A 19975-nucleotide genomic window follows, 5' to 3' on the forward strand; every position below is an offset into this window, starting at 1 on the left:
CGCGTACACTCAGGGTTGGTTGTCCTGGTGTGTGCTGGCTGCATTGGCTTCCCTGGGGGCTCAGGAACCCTCTTACCATCATCTACAGCGGGCTTTAACCTGCTTGATTTAACCTGTCTCATCGGGCTGTTACCGCTTGTCACCGCTTTCCAGGGTCATGCATAAATCAGAGCTGCTTCAGTGGTTTGAGGTGCTTGTGCCCGGGCCGGTGGGTGAGCAGAGCCTGGGGATGGGGCAGCTTCAGGTGTACCTGGCTGTAGCTGTTCCCTGTGTGGCTCCTGTGGCCCCCTTGGTCCCCACCAGCTTGTCCTTTCTGGACCAGGCATCCCCATCACAGCGCAGCCCCCGTTGGGTGGCATTTCGTGGTGGTGCAGCTCCAGCCTGGTCCCTGCCCCGTCCCCTCCAGTGGGCAGAGCAGGAGCTGGTGCGCGCAGCACGGGCAGAGGGGCACAGGAGCCATTCACCCCTTGTCTCTCCGCAGACCCCGAATCCCAGAGGAAGAGGACGGTGCAGAACGTGCTGGACCTTCGGCAGAACCTGGAGGAGACCATGTCCAGCCTGAGGGGCTCTCAGGTGTCTCACAGGTGAGGCCCCAGTGCCAGACCCCCACCACCCCTTCCCCACAACCAGTGTCCTTCCTGGGGCAGCAGAAGGTGAGGGGCAGGGATGGGGTGAAGCGGCTGTGTCCATAGCCTGGGTGCCTACACATGGGGGCTGGAGAGGTGCCCCCAAATCCATGGGGTGTCGTGTGTGGGGCTGCGGTAGAGCCCCATCTCTGGCAGAGCTCTGGGCTCAACACAGCCTCATGTGCTGTGGGGCTGTGGGGTGATGCTGAGAGGAGCCCCCAGGCCCTGTGCAGGGGGTGAGGTCTCTTCCCCATGGTCGGGTGTCCCTGTATGGGGTGCAGGTATCGTATCCCCTGTGCCTGCCCAGGTTTGGACCATAGCCTCCATCCCCATCTGTGACTCACTTCCACTGTGTCAAGGGGATGATGGAGACAGAGCTGAACAAAAGCCCTGCAGCCCATGGGCAGAGTGGGGTGCCCTGCCCACACCGGGGCTAGCAGCACCCCAGGGGCTGGGATCGGCCGGTGAACCCCGACAGAGCATCTACCCCTGTTCCGAGCTCTCTGACGCATGCCTGGGACTGTTCCCCCCCGGTCTCCCACTGGAGCCCAGTGCAGCGTTTCTGCTGTGCTCTGAACGTGCTGGGGGCTGCACCCCGGCTCCAGCATCCTCATCCCGGATGAAGGGCCCGGACCCTGCAGCGCCGGGGGTGGGGAGCAGCGTGTGGGGAGGGGGCATCTCCGCATGGCGCAGGCAGGGCTCGGCGGAGCGGCTCTCGGGTGGAAGCCGCGGATGCGCAGAGCATCCTTCTCCCGGTGTCTGTTGCCACCTCGCGGTCTCCTTCGATCCTCGTTTCTCTGCTGTAAAGGGCAGGAAGCAGAAGCTCCCCCCAACCCCTTCACCCATCGTTAGCGACCCCCCCGTGTGTCCCCTCCATCAGGTGAAGCAGCTCCCGTGATTTAGTTCTTCTGAACGCAGGAGCTCAGCCAGACCTTGCTCGTCCTTGCTGCACTTCCTGAATCCCTTCCGATCTGTTCACGGTGGCATTCCCCAGGCTGGCCTTATCCTGGAGTTACCCATCACAGCTCTGCCGTCCCTTTGCTCGGTGCAGGAGCTGGGCTGCTCACACCGAGTCGGCTGATTTGGGTTCACTTTGGGTTCCCTTTGGGTTCACTTCTCATTCCTCTGTGTCAAACCTCACCTGCTGTGGTCTCGCCCCAGTGTTTGGCTCCTGTGCAGATCCCCCATCAGCCCCGGCCTTAGGGAAGTGGGATGAGGATATTAAATTCAGGGGATTCACTGAGCCGTCACTGGTGGGTTTTGACTCTTGGCCATCACTTCCTTTTCCCGATGAGTTATGAGAACAGTGCATGGTGGAGGCCTCAGCCACAGAGAAAACCAACTTTGGATAGGCCAGAGATGCCTGCCCCTGCCTTCTGTCCCTCGTGCAGCTCCTGAATATGTGAGAATCTTCCCTCTTATCCCATGGCAGCTGAGTTTGTTTGGAAGCTTAACCTGCCTTTGGTGGGGCTCTCATCCCCACCGCTGGTACCCTGCTCGCAGCTCGCTCCCTGCATCCCTCCAGGAGCATCCTTTACCAAAGCTGGGTCAGCTCTTCCCCGGCACGTTGTAATTGCACACGTGCCCACTAACTCTGCTCTCGGGAACGCTCCCTGCAAGTGCATGCGGTACGGACGTCAGCTGGCATCACTGGTGTCCCTGTAGCTGCTTTGGGCTCTTTCTTTGTTCCTCCCAGAAATTATTCCTCAAAACTCCTCTTGTTCTCCTCTCCGTATTCCCCCATCCATCAGCTGCGGCTCAGCCTTTGCTGTTTTCTCCTAGGACACAACTTTGTTCCTGAAAGACATCACCGTGCTCCTGGCACGAGCTTCCTCAGGGGCTTCCTTTAGTCCTGCCCGAGGTCAATGGCTCACATGTGCTCCGAGCTGCGGGCAGAACATCCTCAAACAGCCTTTGTGCTGCTGCCCAACACGAAACCCTTTGAGTTCTGCTTTAGCAAACTTCCTGGGGGGGTTATGTAGTTCCCTGCTTTAGATTCTGCAGCCGGGGTTTGGCTTTCGGTGCCCCTGCAGGAACATTTAATTCAGGCTGGGGAATAGCTCGTTGATGGTAACGTTTGGAGCCAAGGAGAAAGCTGTGGGTTCCCAAGTACTCATCACTTTTGGTGTCTAAATTTAGTCCCAGCATCGCTCCCCCCCCCAACTTGCCGTGTGCCCAAAATACACCCTGAGGGGTGTGGGGAGTAACTGGCTCCCCATTCCTGAAGCACTCGTGGCTCTGGGCAGGCTGGAGAGCAGCTCTGTGGGGCTGGGGAGCCCCATCTCAGGCTGCACCCCCTGCCCAGACATGGGGGTTCACTTGCAGGGGTTCAGTGTGGGGTGCTGGTGCAGGGATCTGGTCCTGGTTTGGCCCTTGTCATCTTTTTGCTCACAGCATCCGCTGCCACATCTCCAAGGGTCAGTGTGCCACCACTCCAGTTTGTCCTGTCCTGGGTCTGGGGTGATACTGGGGTGCAGATGTTGAAGTGCTGGTGGGGAATGGTCGAGGGAGAGCAGCCTGAGCATGGGGGAGCATGACTGGGATTTCCACTTAGGTCAAAGTGATTGTTGGAGTAACTGCTGCTAAAGCATTGCTGTAGACCCACAGACTGGTTTGTGATGGAAGGGACCTTAAAGCTCCTCCAGCTCCAACCCCTGCCATGGGCAGGGACACCTTGCACTAGAGCAGCTTGCTCCAAGCCCCTGGCCTTGAACACTGCCAGGGATGGGGCAGCCACAGCTTCTCTGGGCACCCTGTTATTAGATGGAGGGTGTCCAGGACAGTGTCCCTGCTCCCACTGGGAGCCTCCAGCCATGCCCTGCCCTGACCCCCCTGCACCCTTGTAGCTCGCTGGAGATGACGTGCTACGACAGCGACGAGGCCAACGCGCGCAGCGTCTCCAGCCTCTCCAACCGCTCCTCGCCGCTGTCCTGGCGCTATGGGCAGTCGAGCCCGCGCCTGCAGGCGGGGGACGCGCCGTCGGTGGGGGGCACGTGCCGCTCCGAGGGCACCCCGGGCTGGTACATGCACGGCGAGCGGGCGCACTACTCGCACACCATGCCCATGCGCAGCCCCAGCAAGCTGAGCCACATCTCCCGCCTGGAGCTGGTCGAGGCGCTGGACACCGACGACGTGGAGCTGAAGTCGGGCTACATGAGCGACAGTGACCTGATGGGGAAGACACTGACGGAGGATGACGACATCACCACGGGGTGAGTGTCTGCGCCGGGGCTCGATTCTCCACCTCCTGGTTGGCTGGCAGTGGAGGGGCAGCAGGCACAGCAAGGATGGATGGCTGGGTGGATGGATGGATGGATGGATGATGGATGGAGGGATGAATGGATGGGTGGATGGATGGATGGGTGGATGGATGAGTGGACGGATGGATGGATGGATGGATGGATGGATGGATGGATGGATGGATGGATGATGGATGCATGGATGGATGATGGATGCATGGACGGATGATGGATGGATGGATGGATGGATGAGTGGACAGATGGATGGATGGATGGATGGATGATGGATGGATGGATGATGGATGGATGGATGGATGGATGATGGATTGATTGGATGGTTGGTTGATGATGGATGGATGGATGGATGGATGGATGATGGATGGATGGATGGATGGATGGATGGGTGGGTGGATGGATGGATGGGTGGATGGATGGATGATGGATGGATGGATGGATGGATGGATGGATGATGGATGCATGGATGGATGATGGATGCATGGATGGATGATGGATGGATGGATGGATGGATGGATGGATGGATGGATGGATGAGTGGACGGATGGATGGATGGATGGATGGATGGATGATGGATGGATGGATGATGGATGGATGGATGGATGGATGAATGGATGGATGGATGATGGATGGATGGATGGATGGATGGATGGATGGATGGATGGATGGATGATGAATGGATGGATGGATGATGGATGGATGAATGGATGGATGGATGGATGGATGGATGGATGGATGGATGAATGAATGGATGGGTGGATGGATGGATGGGCGGATGGATGGATGGATGGATGGATGGATGGATGAATAAATGGACGGGTGGATGGACAGATGGATGGATGGATGATGGATGGATGGATGGGTGGGTGGATGGATGGATGGATGGATGGATGGATGGATGGATGAATGGATGGGTGGATAGATGGATGGATGGATGATGGATGAATGGATGGATGCATGATGGATGGATGGATGGATGGATAGATGGGTGGATGGATGGATGATGGATGGATGATGGATGAATGGATGGATGCATGATGGATGGATGGATGGATGGATAGATGGGTGGATGGATGGATAGATGGATGGATGATGGATGGGTGGATAGGTGGATGGATGGATGCATGCGTGATGGATGGTTGGATGGATGGATGATGGATGGATGATGGATGGATGATGGATGGATGGACAGACGGATAGATGGATGGATGGAGCACATAGATCATGACCAACCTGGCAGGGTGGATCTTGTCCCTGCCTAAGATCTCATTTCATTCTCCCCTCTGGCACTGTGGGTGGGTGGCACCTCGGGCACGGATGGATGGATGGATGGATGGATGAATGGAGCACATAGATCATGGCCAACCTGGCAGGGTGGATCTTGTCCCTGCCTAAGATCTCATCTCGGTCTCCCCTCTGGCACTGTGGATGGGTGGCACCATGGTGGAGCAGGGTGCTCTGTGATCAGGGACTCTGTGGGGCCAGGGCCATCTCCTGCCAGTTGGGCACAACCCAGCACATCCAGAGTTTGCTGTTTCCTCCCAGATGTGTTCAGCTCCCTCTGCACTGTTGAGGTGCCCTCGGCTCTGGCCAGGGTCCAGGGTTGCAGCATGCTGGAGGTTTCCTGTTTGAGCACAGGCATTTGAGCTGTCCCAGAGCAGGAGGAGGTATTTGCTGCTCCAGCCCTCCTGGGGTGGCTGTAGTCACATCAGCTGGTTGCAGGACAGAGCACAGCCCATGGCTTTACACCCATCCTGGGGGCCAGCACTCCCCAGGCCCACGGGTGCACTGGGCACACACCGTGGGGTGCCTGTGCTGACCCCTGCAATGTTCCAGCTCGGGGGTGACAGTGTCAAGCATAAAACCCATCCTCCCCATGAGCACACAGGGTTACTCTGGGGGGCTGCCCTGTGTTTGTGGGCAGGGGTGCCCCGTGCTGGCTCAGCATGGACCCCTCCTGGGGGCTATAACCCATTGCACATCACCACCTTCTGCCACCAGGCACTGGGCTCCAGGGTGTGCTGGGCACTGGGGTGGCTTTGGGCTGCCCTGTGTGGCCGCATCTGGCTGTGGGGATGAAGGGCTCTGCTGCTCCCTGTCTTCCGCCTTGTCTTGTCTCAGAGCTGCTCATGCATGCGAGTAACCTTGGTGTGCCCTTGGCTGCAGAGGCAGTGCTGGGAGGGGAGAGCTGGAGCATCCCTTTGCCTCTGTCAGCACTGGGCGGGCAGAGCGCAGGCAGAGTGAGGGCAGAGCCTGGGCACTGGGTGCAGAGCCAGGGCAGGGGAGCAGGGACATCCCATCCCTTTGTCTCAGCGCTGGCCAGGGCGAGGAGGTGCCTTGTCCAGGAGCACTCATCCAGTGCAGCCCTCCTTATCCATCCAGCCCTTCACCTGGCACAGCTCCTCATCATCCAGACAGCCCCGCATCCATGCAGCCCCTCATCCAGCACATCCCTTTATCCAGCACATCCTCTCATCCAGCGCATCTCATCCACGCAGACCCTCATCATCCATCCATCCATCCAGCCCAGCCCCTCATCCAGCACATCCCCTCCTCCATGCAGCCCCTCATCCAGCACATCCTCTCATCCAGCACATCCCCTCATCCAGCACATCCTCGCATCCATGCAGCCCCTCATCCAGCACATCCCCTCATCCAGCACATCCCCTCATCCAGCACATCCTCTCATCCATGCAGCCCCTCATCCAGCACATCCTCTCATCCATGCAGCCCCTCATCCAGCACATCCCCTCCTCCATGCAGCCCCTCATCCTTGCAGCCCCTCATCCAGCACATCCCCTCATCCGTGCAACCCCTCATCCATGCAGCCCCTCATCCAGCACATCCCCTCATCCATGCAGACCCTCATCCAGTGCATCCTCTCATCCATGCAGCCCCTCATCCAGCACATCCCCTCATCCATGCAGACCCTCATCCAGCACATCCCCTCATCCATGCAGCCCCTCATCCAGCACATCCCCTCATCCATGCAGACCCTCATCCAGCACATCCCCTCATCCATGCAGCCCCTCATCCTTGCAGCCCCTCATCCAGCACATCCCCTCATCCATGCAGCCCCTCATCCAGCACATCCCCTCATCCAGCACATCCCCTCATCCATGCAGCCCTTCATCCAGCACATCTTCTCATCCAGCACATCTTCTCATCCAGCACATCCCCTCATCCATGCAGCCCTTCATCCAGCACATCCCCTCCTCCATGCAGCCCCTCATCCTTGCAGCCCCTCATCCAGCACATCCCCTCATCCGTGCAGCCCCTCATCCATTCCCCTCACTGGCTCTGACCTAGAAAGCAGATTCTGCCCCAGGCCCCATCTCCCGGTGCCGCTAATGCACGGGGCAGGAGCCGGGTGCTGCAGATGGGACCATCAGCCCCGAGCCCCGGCCGTGGGGCAGCACATCCCAGCACCGCGCCGGCGCACACCCGGCTTGTGGGGCAGTAGGTCAGAGCCAGCGAGGAGGACAAGGTGGCACATCCCCTCGGAGACTGGGCTCGTGCGATGGGGCCCGGCATCCCCAGAGCTCCCTGGGGAAGCAGCCTGGAAGCAGAGAGGGCCGAGGTAGGTCGAGGTGTGCGGTATCGGGGTGGATTTGGCAGGGGGTGGTTGGGGTGAGCCCAGCCGAGACGGCAGAGGGGTGGCATGGGCAGATGTGGTGGTGAGGGCAGGGAGCAGCTCGGGACAGCCCAGTCCTCAGGAGCATTTCTGTGTCTGTGAATGTTTGGCTCCTGGCTCCTTGCCCCGCTGTGCCCACCTGCCTGCATCTATCGGGATGGCAGCAGTGGGTCCCCTCCTCCAGCAGCCTGCTGCTGGCGTTGGTGGCTGGAAGGCTCTGGCTTTGCTCTGCCTGTTCGGCAGCAAGACCCATCCTTTGTTCCTGCTGTCACTGCATCCTGTGTGCACCGCTGTGGCACTGTGGTGTCTGAAGGGCCTGGTGCAGGCAGCTAGCGCTGCTGAACAGCAGCATTTGCTGGGGTGCTGCTGCTCTCCTGCCCTGTCCTGCCCATCCTTGGGGCCTGGGCAGCACCCAGCCCTGGGCTGTTTCGCTGGCACTGAAATACCTTTGCTCCCTTCCTTGGCCGCTGTTGACTCCGGTCCCGTTCCCCAGGTGCTGCCCCACAAGCGGTGATGCTGCTTGGGATGTCCCCAGGGGGGTCCATCAGACCCCAGTGCAAAGGGCTCAGCAGGGTCCAAGCATCTCCCCGAGGTGCCCCTCATGTTTCCAGCAGTGCAGGGCACAGGGGGGCTGAAGGGACCTGCTCTGTGGCCTTGGCTGTGCTGCAGCATCCCTTGGTCCAGGGCAGAGCCACTCTGGGTGGGCAGAAGAGGAGATCACCCTTCCCTGGCTCTGGTGCACAAGGTGACCTATGGGGACATGAAACCTCAGCTCAGCCGTGTGGCCCAAGGTGATGCTGTGGGGCTGGCAGCTCCCCATGGATAAACTGGGGTAGCTCAAGTACCCCATGGTGGCAGAATCCCATGGGGACACTCAGGCAGGACTCATCCTCCCCCCCGGCAAAGCAGAGGGGCTGCTGGGCCAGATCCTGCCATCCCTAAGTACAGAGCCGGGGGAGCAGAGAGGGAGCGAGTGGGGTTGGCTGCTGAGTCAGCGCCTTTTTGCTGCGGTGCTGCAGGAGTGCAGATGATCCACGTGTGCTGCAGGGCCTTGAGCATCGCTCGGAGCTGATCCCTGAGGCTGTGCACGTCCCCTGGGGTGTTCAGGGCCATGGGGAAGCCCTTGTGCAACCCTGTGATTTGGGGCCTCGGTTTTTTTTTGGGATGGAAAGGGAGGTAGTGTTGCATCCCATTGGATCCCATTGTGTCCCGTTGCGTCCCACTGCATTACATTGTGTCCCATTGCATCCCATTGCATCCCGCCACAGTGCTGGCAGCATCCGCACCCCTGTTAGGCAGCTGCCTCTGTTCAGGGGCAGGAACTGGAGCCTTTGGCATCGGGACTGTGGAGCGCTGCATGGTTCAGGGGCGGACACGTGTGCCCAGCTCACGGCACCATCCTGTGCCGCCATGGTGCTGCCGCTGCCGGGTGCTGGGGACCGCACTGGAGGAGCTGGGGGCTGCCAACAGCGTTCCTGCGGGAGGGATGCTGTGGAGCTGGCACCGGCTGGCCTGGCTCCCGCGTCCTCGGAGCTCCTTGAGCTCTGTGAGCAGCAGATGTTTGGCTCAGCTCCCCGCGGGCGCCAGGGGAGCGGCCGCCCCCTTCTCCTGCTCCGAGCAGGATTGGCGCTGGCGCTCGCCTGCAGCCGGTCCAGCCTGACCCCGGCCCGCCCGTGAGCTCATTCCTCAGCGGGGACATCCCGTGGGGCACGGCCGTGGCCCTGCACGTGTCCTGCCGTGTGCGCGGGGCCCCTGCCCTGGGGGGGGCAGGAGGGATGCGGGGCTGCACTGCACCCCATGGCAGGGCTCCTGCGGGGGAAAGGGGATGGACTCGGGAAGGGGCCCCATAACCCTGCTGGGCACCGCTGCCATTGAACCATGGAATGGTTTGGGTTGAAGGGAGCTTAAAGCTCCTCCAGCTCCAACCCCTGCCGCGGGCAGGGACCCCTTCCACTAGAGCAGGGTGCTCCAAGCCCCGTCCAGCCGGGCCTTGGAGGGTTGAAGTGCCCTTCCTCGGTGCTGCTTCTTCCTCTGGGGTTTGGCTGGAGGTGCCCAGCGCTGAGCCCCAGCTCTGGCAACAGCCACATGGGGAACGTTTGGGAAGGGGATTTCAGGGCTGGGAGGCTCGGAGGGGCCAGCACTGACCCAGGGTTTGGGAAGCTGCTGCCCTCCATGGCTGGATGTGGACATGGAGCAGACCCATGTGCCCGGGGGGGGGGGGTCTGATCTGACACCCAGCACCGCCCGGTGGGCTCAAGTCCTGCTTTAGCCACGTGCCGGCCGCTGTGGCCGAGCTGTCCGGGGCCACCGGCGTGTCCAGACATGGGGAAAAGAGGGATTTCGCAAGCGGGATGAGTCACAGCGCTCCCCACCCGGCGCTGCTCCGGGACCATCCTTGTGTCAGCCTGCCCGGAGCAGCTGGAGGGGGGGGGGGATCAGGGGTGACCCCGCGTTGTTCCCTCTCATGGTGGCCAGGGCCGTGGCAGGGTCTGTGTCTGATCTCATGCTGTGGGTGCTGTTTGACACCCCAGGGCACCCCTCTGCGTTGCAGTGATAGGGCACCGGGTGACTCCTGGGATGTGATGCTGATCCTCTCCTGCTGGGTGAGCTCCCGTGGATCCGACCCCCCCGCTCTCTTCCCTGCCTCAGTTTCCCCACCTACAAAGTCTCTGCAGCCCCCGGCTCCTCTGAGTGAAGGATGCCAGATCCCAGTGCAGGAAATGCAGGCAGGAAGCACCCGGGATCAGGGTACCCCGGGTGACAGGGGCATGGGGGCTGTGCAGGGGGGATCCTAAGGGAGCCAGGAGGGCAGGAGCATGGTGTCGTGATGCGCTAAGATGGATGTGGGGGGGACAGAGCCCCCCTGCCCGCGCCTGCAGGGTGTCCCCAACCCCCCGTTGGTGATTTATGGAGCTAATTGGTTTTTCTGCCCCATTAAGTGGAGGAGAAGGGGGGAGGGCAGAGCCCCCGCTGTGCCGTGCCTTCCACACCGATCCTGCCAGAGCAGCATGGGGGACACTGGTGGCACCTCAGCAGAGCTGCCCTGGTGCCTGTGACCCACTGATGTGGGGCGTGGAGACCTCCCGGTGTAAGGCCCCTATTTCCTGCCCCTGCAGCCACCAGGCAGAGCAGGAGGAAAGGGCCAGGGCAGCCCGGGGTGGGGGGTTTGCTTCAATCCATGGTGGGGATTTGGCAGGGACACGAGTGCCGAGAGCCCCGACCGGTGCTGGTGGGAAGGTGTGGGTGCCAGTGTGAGATGGGTGAAGCTGGGAGACCTGGGTGGCTCCAGCAGCAACCAATGGGCTGTGGGTGCTCCTCTGCCATGGGGCTGTGCTGGTGCTGCTCCTGGGGAGAGCTGCTGTGGCCAGCAGCAATGCTCTGCCATCATCTCCACCATTCTGCTGGCTCTGGTAGGCTGAAAGCTGCCTTTCCTGGGATCCATCATGCCGTGCCACGCCAGCTCCCCATCCCACCCTGGGCTCCCCATGCCAGGAGCAGGGGAAGGAGGGGATGAATCCGGTGTCGTGCCAGGGCAAAGGGACCACAGGGATACGATGCTGGACGTGCTGTGCTGGTGCACACCGACGGGGAGCCTTTGCCCCACCGCAGGGCTGGCTGCCAGCCTGGGGTCCCGCACTGTGAGCCCCAGCCGAGGGCCGGGAGCCGCTGCCGTGTGTCGGTGGGTGCGGGCAGTGGCTGCTCAGTAGGCACGGGGATGGTCGCATCCCGGCCGTGCCACGCTGCAGAGTCTCGCCTCGCTGGGGCAAGCACGGGGCAGCGAGGAGGGAGCCAAGAGGCGTTGCCGAGGAAGGCTCGAGGAAGGAACCGCTGATTTCCCAGCCCGCAGGGACAGAGTCTGTTTTGCCCAGGCTGCAGTTAACTCTGTCTGCCGCGGTGGGGCTGGTGAAGGTGACCCCCGCGCCCCCATCCCGGCAGTGGGGCACAGCTCTGGCTCTGACACAGATAAAAAGGACAAAAAGGGGCTTTTTGGGAGCAATGAGGCGTAGGGAGCCGCCGAGCAGCCCGGCGTGGGGCCGGGCAGGAGCAGACCCCTGTGGGACCCACAGCCGGGGTAGTGCTTTTGGGGTGGGGGGTTTGGGGAGCACTGGGGCTGGGAGTGGGGCACTGGGGCTGCATTGTGGATGGGCTGGGGGGCACTGCTGCTGCCTGTGAAGCCCGGGGGTGGGTTTGGGGACTGCGGGTGCTGGGCTGAGGCTGGGGGGCACCGTGGGCAGGGGTGGTGGGCTGGGGGCACTGGAGCTGGGTAGGGGGCCACGGCCAAGGGAGGGGAAGGGGGGAGCGCAGGGAGCCTGGTCCGGGCCCATCCCGGCGGGGTCGGGGCGGGGCTGGGGGACAGCACCAGGGGCGGGGGTGGGGGGGGAGCCGGGCCGGGGCTGCGGCCGCTTTAAGGCGCGGGCAGCACGGGGCGGTCCCGCCGCCGCTCCCGTTCCCGTTCCCGTTCCCGCTGTCGGGGCCGCGCCGCCGCGGGCAGCACCATGCTGCGGGTGGGGAGACCGCGCCGCGCCCCGCGCCTGGCCAGCAGGTACCGAGCGCGCAGCGCAGCCCGGTCCCGGCAGACAAAGCCCCGCGCCCCGGGTCCACACCGCGGGAGCTGCTTTGTCTCGGCCGAGCCGCGGCGAGGGTGGGGGGGGGGACGGGACCCGGGCAGCGCGGCACCGCCCGGCACCGCAGCATCGGGGCGGCTCCCCCCACCTCGCACCTGCAGCGCCCTGGGCGCCGGGACTCGGCTGCGAGGGGAGCGGAGCGGCCCCGCTTCCCCCGGTCCGGGTGCGCATCGCCGGGGCCGCGCCGGGACCCGCCTGGCGGGAGGATTCCGGGTGTCGGGGAGCGCCGCGGCATGGTCGCGCTGTGCTTGAGCATCCCTCGGGGGCGTCCCTCCTGGAGCATCCTTCCGGGGGCATCCCTCCGGGGGCATCCCTCCTGCAGCATCCCTCCGGGGCATCCCTCCGGGGGCATCCCTCCGGGGGCATCCCTCCTGCAGCATCCTTCCGGGGGCATCCCTCCTGGAGCATCCCTCCTGCAGCATCCTTCCAGGGGCATCCCTCCGGGGGCATTCCTCCTGCAGCATCCCCCCTGCAGCATCCCTCCTGCAGCATCCCTCCGGGGGCATTCCTCCTGGAGCATCCCTCCTGCAGCATCCTTCCGGGGGCATCCCTCCTGGGGCATCCCTCCTGGAGCATCCCTCCTGGGCCAGGCAGTGTGTGCCCGCTGCTGCCCATAGCTGGTTTGGTGCGGTGCCGGCTGCAGGGAGGGGGGGAATGGGTCAGTGTAATATGGGGCTTGTAGAGCATGGAGTAGGACTGGTTAGGGTCTGGTGGGGGTGCTGGGGTCGGCTGTGCTCCAGAGCTTGTGCTTGCTGTTGGTGCTGTGAGTAGCTGAGTTGAGGCTGTCCTTGCTGTGCCAGTTTTGGGGACCCCTCTGTGCCAGTCGTGTGTCCCATGGGAGCCAGTGACACCCCACAGCAGCCCCCAGGCCTCACCACATGGCTTGAGTGCTTTTGGGATGTTACCTGTGACCTTCTGTGTTGACCCTTCTTGGCATAGGGTTGCTGAGGAGGGTCTGGGGTCCCTTCCTGACCTTGTTTCATGACAGCAGCAGCTTCCCATGCGAGGCTGGGAGAGTGGGGTTTCTCCTGCCAGGACCCAAAACCAGGCTGAAGAGACCCAGCACCACGTCTGGTCCCAGCCATGTGCCTGCAGGACGCAGCTCCCTGAAGCCTGGCCTTGCTCCCAGTGCTTCCTGCTCCAAGGGTGATGGTGACCCGGGAGAGGCGCTTTGCTTTGTGCTCTGGGGTGGGATTTCTGTTGTGGTGAGAAGTCACCCCCAGCACAGGGGTTGATGGTGGGGCATGCCTGGAGCTGGGTGGCCCAGGAGCATGTCCTGGGAGCGTGGTTGGGATTAAATCCCTGCCTGGGCAGCAGTGCCTGCAGGGCTGTGTCCCAAAAGCTGCCGTGGGGATGCAGGGGCTGTGTCCATCCTGGCTTGCACCAGTCCCCTGTGTCTGGGAAAAGCAGGATGCATGAGAGTGTTGGAGGGTGCTGGAGCTGCCCGTGTAGCTCCATCCTGAGGTTCGGATGCCATCATCCATGTCATCGGATGGTACCCTGGAGGGAGCGGTGGTGCCTGTTGCTTGTGCCGTGGCACCCTGGGTGGCAGAGGCACATGCAGGCACCTTCTCCTCTGCCACGTTGTCCTGTCCCCAGCTCAGGAGGGTCACAGCATCGCTTGGGTGACACTATGCTTCACCGGCTGCTGCGGCTTTGGTGCTTGCTGGGCTCCTCCTGCTCCTCTGTGGCCCTGCTGTTTGGGAATGGGCATGTCCCATGGGGCACAGGTACCCTCCATCCCCCAGCAAACCCCCCAGGGGCCATAACGGGGAGATGTGGGCTCACTTGTGTGGTGTGCCAGCGGGGCACTGGGCTGAGCCTGCCGAGGGGGCTGCAGTTTGTGCCAGGGGATCCCGTGCAGGGGGCTCTGACGCTGGCTCTGCCCTCGCAGCTGGGACGAGAGCAGCTCCATCAGCAGCGGCCTCAGCGATGCCTCTGACAACCTCAGCTCCGAGGAGTTCAACGCCAGCTCCTCGCTCAACTCCCTGCCCTCCACTCCCACCGCCTCGCGCAGGAACTCGGCCATAGCGGTAGGTTCCTGTGGTACCCAGACCCGGCGTGGTGCCCACACCGCCTCTATGGGAAAGAGAGGATGGAGGGTGCCAGGGCACAGGGTGTCCGGTGCATCGGTGCTCCGTGGTGATGGGTGCGGGTGGGTGCCAGGGCACAGGGTGTCCGGTGCATCGGTGCTCCCTGGTGATGGGTGCGGGTGGGTGCCAGGGCACAGGGTGTCTGGTGCATCGGTGCTCCCTGGCAGTGGGTGCGGGTGGGTGCCAGGGCACAGGGTGTCTGGTGCATTGGTGCTCCCTGGTGATGGGTGCGGGTGGGTGCCAGGACTGACCCCGCTCTGCCCACAGCTACGCACGGACTCAGAGAAGCGGTCTCTGGCCGAGAGCGGGCTGAGCTGGTACTGCGAGGGTGAGGACAAGGTGCCCAAGAAGCTGGACTACGACAGCAGCAGCCTCAAGATGGAGCACGGATCCTCCAAGTGGCGGCGGGAGCCCTCGGAGGGTGGCGAGGAGGGGTCCAAGGGTGGGGAGCTGAAGAAGCCCGTCAGCCTGGGCACGCCGGGCTCCCTCAAGAAGGGCAAGACCCCTCCGGTGGCTGTGACGTCTCCCATCACACACACAGCGCAGAGCACCCTCAAAGTAGCAGGTGAGGCCCAGGTCGGGCAGGGTCCAGCTCCAGTGATGGGGAGAGGGTTGGGTGGTGCCTTCATGGACTTCCCCAAGCACTTTGGCCGTGGGGTGCCCTGAGGCTGCGCTCAGAGATGGGGTCTGGAGAGGGTCCAGGGTTGCTCATCCCTGCAGGCAGGTTGTGGGTCTGGCTCCACGCTAAGTGCTGCTTGCCCAGGGCTGTGCCTGCCCCATGGCAATGTGGCCATGCACCAGGCTGCAGGCTGGCTGGGTGCATGGGGGGGGCCTGGCTATGCTTCTGCCCTGACTCCTTGATGGTGTCACTGATGCCACTGTCCCAGTTCACTCCCAAAGGTCTCTAAGACTCTAACCTGTGCTTTTGTCCCCAGCAGGCAAGCCTGAGACCAAAACCACGGACAAGAGCAAGCTGTCTGTGAAGAGCACAGGCCTGCAGCGTTCCTCCTCTGATGCCGGCCGTGACCGCGCCGCTGATGCCAAGAAACCACCCTCGGGTCTCACGCGCCCCTCGGCCTCCAGCTCCTTTGGCTACAAGAAACCAGCTCCTGCCACTGGCACAGCCACCGTCATGCAGGCTGGGGGCTCGGCCACGCTCGGCAAGATCCAGAAGAGCTCCAGCATCCCCGTCAAGCCGGTCAGCGGGAGGAAAACGAGCCTGGACGTCTCCAACGCAGCCGAGCCCGGCTTCCTGGCCCCCGGCGCTCGGTCCAACATCCAGTACCGCAGCCTGCCCCGGCCGGCCAAGTCCAGCTCCATGAGTGTGACCGGTGGCCGCGGTGCCAACCGCCCGGTCAGCAGCAGCATCGATCCCAGCCTGCTGAGCACCAAGCAGGGCAGCATCTCAGTGTCACGGCTCAAGGAGCCGTCCAAGGTCGGCACCGGCCGTGGCACCCCAGCACCCGTGAACCAGACGGACCGTGAGAAGGAGAAGGCCAAGGCCAAGGCAGTGGCGCTTGACTCCGAGTGCGGGACGCTGAAGAGCGTTGGCTCGCCTGAGAGCACCCCGAAAGCGCAGGGCAACGTCCCACCCGCGGCCAAGGTGGCCGAGCTGCCCCCCACACCTCTCAGGTATGACCCTGACACCGCTAAGGGCAGCCCGTGCCTGGCATGGCTGTGCCCAAGTGCTCATCCATGCCCAGCACCAGAGCCTCACCCGCTTCCTCGCCCGTTTTCCCCCTCCAGAGCGGCTGCCAAGACCTACGCGAAGCCTCCATCGTTGGCCAACCTGGACAAGGTCAACTCCAACAGCCTGGACTTGCCCTCCTCCAGCGAGCTGCCTCCGCCGCACTCGGCCAAGCTGCAGGACCTGCACCCGGGCAGCGGGCACCTTGCGCCCTGCTTCAGCCCCAGTCCTGCGCCCATCCTCAACATCAACTCGGCCAGCTTCTCCCAGGGCCTGGAGCTCATGGGCGGCTTCAGCGTCCCCAAGGAGGGCAGGATGTACCCCAAGCTCTCCAGCCTGCACCGCAGCATGGAATCCCTGCAGATGCCCATGAGCCTGCCCAGTGCCTTCTCCGGGGGCAGCACCACCACCCCAGCCCCTGCTGCTGCTCCCCCCGCCAGCACGGAGGAAGAGGAAGAGGCAGGAGAGCTGGGCTGGAGCGGGAGCCCCCGGCTCGCACATCTGGACAGGTAAGGATGCAGGGAGGGCATGGGGCTGCCAGGGCACCTCTGTGGGCTCGGGTCCCTCGCTGCCATCCTGCCATGACCTCTGTCTGCTCCGGAGGCTTTTCCTGTCTCATTGCTGGGGAGCAGCTCCCTGTCCCCGCAGCTCAGCCCCTGTGGCACCTTGCCTTGTCCGCACAGGGATGTCACTGCTCTTTCCTTCCCTTCCAGTGCCAACCGCGACAGGAACACGCTGCCCAAGAAAGGGTTGAGGTAAAAGAGCCTGTATCACTTGTGGATGGTGCTGGGGAGGGCCCATGTGGAGGTTTCGGGGGGGGGGGGCTGCACCGCAGCGGGCAGGAGCCAGGGCAGTGCTGGTCCCCCTCACCATGGCTCTGCTCTGCAGGTACCAGCTCCACTCCCAGGAGGAGGCCAAGGAGCGGCGCCATTCCCATGCCATCAGCAGCGGGCTGCCCGAGGCAGACGATCAGCAGGAACTGCCCTCACCCCCATCCCTCCCCATGGCGCTGGTTGGGAAGGGGCCGCTCACCAGCATCGGTCAGTGCCCTCCCCATATCCCCCGTCCCCATCGCCCCATGTGGGACTGGCTGATGGGTGCTGCTTTTCTCCTCAACCCCCCGCCCCAGCAGCCCTAACACCCAGCACCTGGTGCTTTTGGCTCACTGAGGTGCAGGGTTGGGGCCAGGGGTGTCCATCACCTCCGCTTCAGGGCACCTCATCTACCCTCAGGGCTCTGGCCACAGCTCCCAGCTTCTCTGAGGGTGCCCAGGAGGGCATGGGGTTGCCACGACCTATATGTTCCTGGAGGGTTTGGGGGGTCCAGGCAGATGGGTTGGGGTTGCGGTGTGATGAGGTGCTGCCCTCTTGCATGTGCAGGTGATGGGCTCTGGCATGGTGATGCCTGCTTTGCCCTGGGGTGATGGGTTTGTTTCTCAGCCCTTGGTGGTGGTGGCCGGGTCTTCCCAGTGTAAATCTGTGTTTTAGCTTTCCCCCAGCCCTTCCCTGCTTTGGGACAGCCATCCCTGCTTCCTCTCTGCATCCCAGCTCTCATGGATTGCTCCCAGCCCTTGCTTCCCGTCCCAGTCCCAGTTTCCTGGTGCGACTCTGACCCTGCCTCTCCCCACCTTCTCCTTGCAGTGAGCCCCACTGCCACCGCAACCCCGCGGATCACCCGCTCCAACAGCATCCCTACCCACGACTCCACCTTCGAGCTGTACAGCACATCCCAGATGGGCAGCACCCTCTCCCTGGCTGACAAGCCCAAGGGCATGATCCGCTCGGGCTCCTTCCGGGACCCTGTGGACGATGGTGAGAGTGAGCTGCACCCTGCCTAGGCAGAGGGGCCTCCCGGGGTGATGCTGGGGCTCCCCGCACCCTTGTCCCTTCCTCCTGGTGCTGCTGGAGCAATCTCGGGTGGGTTGATGCATCCTGTCCTCAGTGTCAGAGCAGGGGACAGCAGCCTGGTGGACCCTGCACTGGCACCTGACCTCTGTGGGTGCCTGGTGTCCGTGTCGGCACCGGGTGTTGTAGCGAGAGGGGAGAGTGCAGGAGGAGGATGCTCTGCACACCGCAGACCCAGGGAGCTCACAGCAGCACGGGCAGTGCCGAGCTGCTGCCCTCCCACGTCCCCTGTACCCTCTTGCCCCCTGCAGACCCCCCCCTGCACCCTGCTGTGTCCTGCACCCGCAGCCCCGGGACGCTGCTGGCCAGGGCCACGCTGACCCGGGTTTTGTTCTGTTGCAGTTCACGGATCGGTGCTGTCCCTGGCCTCCAGCGCATCCTCCACCTACTCCTCTGTAAGAGCCACCTCTGCGCTGCGCTTCGTGCATGGCTGGGGGGGGCCCGGGGCGGGCAGGGGAGGGCTCTGTGCATGCCTCTGCTTCGCGCCCAGCCTGTGCGTGCCTGCTGCCCTCTGACTGCCTGCCTCTGTCTCTCTCTGCTCTCACGCTGCCAGGCTGAGGAGAAGATGCAGTCCGAGGTGAGCCCCGCGCTCCGCTCCGTGCCCGCCGCAGGGCGAGAGGGGGGCAGCGCCCGGGCCCTCACCCCCTGCGCTCTGTTTCCCCGCAGCAAATCCGCAAGCTGCGCCGCGAGCTGGAGTCCTCGCAGGAGAAGGTGGCCACGCTGACGTCCCAGCTCTCGGCCAACGTGAGTCCCCAGCGCAGGGCCCGGCCGTGGTTACCCCTCTGCACCGGGCATCGCTGCTCACCCATTGCTCTCCCCTTCTCCCAGGCCAACCTGGTAGCGGCTTTTGAGCAGAGCCTGGTGAGCATGACATCCCGCCTGCGGCACTTGGCTGAGACCGCTGAAGAGAAGGTGGGTGCTTGGTGGGGTGCCCCGTGGGCGTCGGGAGGCAGTGGTGGTGCTGGAGGGTGCCCGTGGGGCTGGGGGGGTGCTGGACTCGGGTGGACCTGCTGCAGCACTGCCCAGCACCCTGATGTGGGTGCTGCGCGGTTGGGATGTGCTCCATGGCTCCCGTCTGCTCCCGCCAGGACACGGAGCTGCTGGACCTGCGGGAGACCATTGACTTCCTGAAGAAGAAGAACTCAGAGGCCCAAGCTGTGATCCAGGGTGCCCTGAATGGCACTGATGTCACCCCCAAAGGTGAGGCTCTGAGAGCTCAGAAGGTGTTTGGGTGGGAGAAGGGAAGGGGCACAGGGAGGAGGGTGCGGGTGGCTCTGGTGTTGGGGCACATGCAGTTTGCTGATAGCTCCTGTCCCCATCTCTCCTGCTTCTCTTGCTGGCCACAGAGCTGCGTATCAAGCGGCAGAACTCCTCTGACAGCATCTCCAGCCTCAACAGCATCACCAGCCACTCCAGCATCGGCAGCAGCAAGGACGCCGACGCCAAGAAGAAGAAGAAGAAGAGCTGGGTGGGTTAGATGGGGTGCTGGCGGGAGGGATGGCGCTTGGCAGGGTCTGGCTGGGGTCAGCCCCACAGACTGCCTGCTCTTGGCTACCTTGGCGTTGTGATGTTGGTCCCCTCTGTCCCCTGGGGACAGTGCTGGATCTGTGGATCTGTGTCTTGATGTGTTGGCCAGGACTTCCCCAGCCCCTCTGGAGTTCTCCAGCCCCGCATGCCTGCTCCTTTGGTCTTTCCCACATGTCCCCCTCGTGCCCGTGCAGGCTCTGGCTATTGGGGGGCCGGCAGCCCCGACCCCACACCGGGCAGCTCCGAGCTGGACGTGTGATTAAGTCTCGCTTTGTTCTGTTTCTCTCCCCCTATGCTGACCTCAACCCTTTTTTTCCAGGTGTACGAGGTAAGTCCTGCACCGTCCCCTCCACCGCCCGGCCGGGGCCGCGCTCCATCCCGCGGGACGGTGCTCATTGACGCCGCGCATCCCATCCATCCCACTGCCTCTGACCCCTGCATGGGCTGCCCCGGGACCCAGCTGCACCTTGGCTGCTTCCTTTGGGGCTGGGATGGGGATGTGTCCCGGGGTGGGGACAGTCCCCTTCTTGCCTGGGGAGGGCAGGCACGCTCCTGACTACCGGGAGCTGGATCTTTTGGGATCAGGACCTCTCTGCAGCCCTGCCTGTGGTGCTGCCCATCTCTG

At 63.2% G+C, this 19975-nt stretch overlaps 1 protein-coding gene across 2 annotated transcripts in view; it reads left to right on the plus strand.

Annotated features, from left to right (window-relative positions):
• The window catches only part of NAV1 (neuron navigator 1), a 46067-nt gene that overhangs the window by 19711 nt on the left and 6381 nt on the right, over nt 1-19975 (plus strand). The window contains exons 2-15 of one of the 2 annotated variants that reach the window (XM_057424442.1): nt 482-584; nt 3473-3838; nt 14034-14172; nt 14500-14797; nt 15168-15864; nt 15979-16428; nt 16633-16674; nt 16808-16959; nt 17560-17730; nt 18166-18218; nt 18490-18567; nt 18652-18735; nt 18912-19023; nt 19170-19291. In XM_057424442.1, the coding sequence (XP_057280425.1) occupies nt 482-584; nt 3473-3838; nt 14034-14172; nt 14500-14797; nt 15168-15864; nt 15979-16428; nt 16633-16674; nt 16808-16959; nt 17560-17730; nt 18166-18218; nt 18490-18567; nt 18652-18735; nt 18912-19023; nt 19170-19291 (2867 nt within the window). Of the gene's footprint in view, nt 1-481; nt 585-3472; nt 3839-11981; nt 12058-14033; nt 14173-14499; nt 14798-15167; nt 15865-15978; nt 16429-16632; nt 16675-16807; nt 16960-17559; nt 17731-18165; nt 18219-18376; nt 18401-18489; nt 18568-18651; nt 18736-18911; nt 19024-19169; nt 19292-19975 lie in introns of those variants that run through there. The other variant, XM_057424443.1, reaches the window with a different exon arrangement.

The sequence above is a fragment of the Pezoporus wallicus genome, unplaced genomic scaffold (genome assembly GCF_028554395.1).
Source record: "Pezoporus wallicus isolate ANWC-B61680 ecotype Strahan unplaced genomic scaffold, APGP_CSIRO_Pwel_v1 contig_9123, whole genome shotgun sequence".
Lineage (NCBI taxonomy): Eukaryota > Metazoa > Chordata > Aves > Psittaciformes > Psittacidae > Pezoporus > Pezoporus wallicus.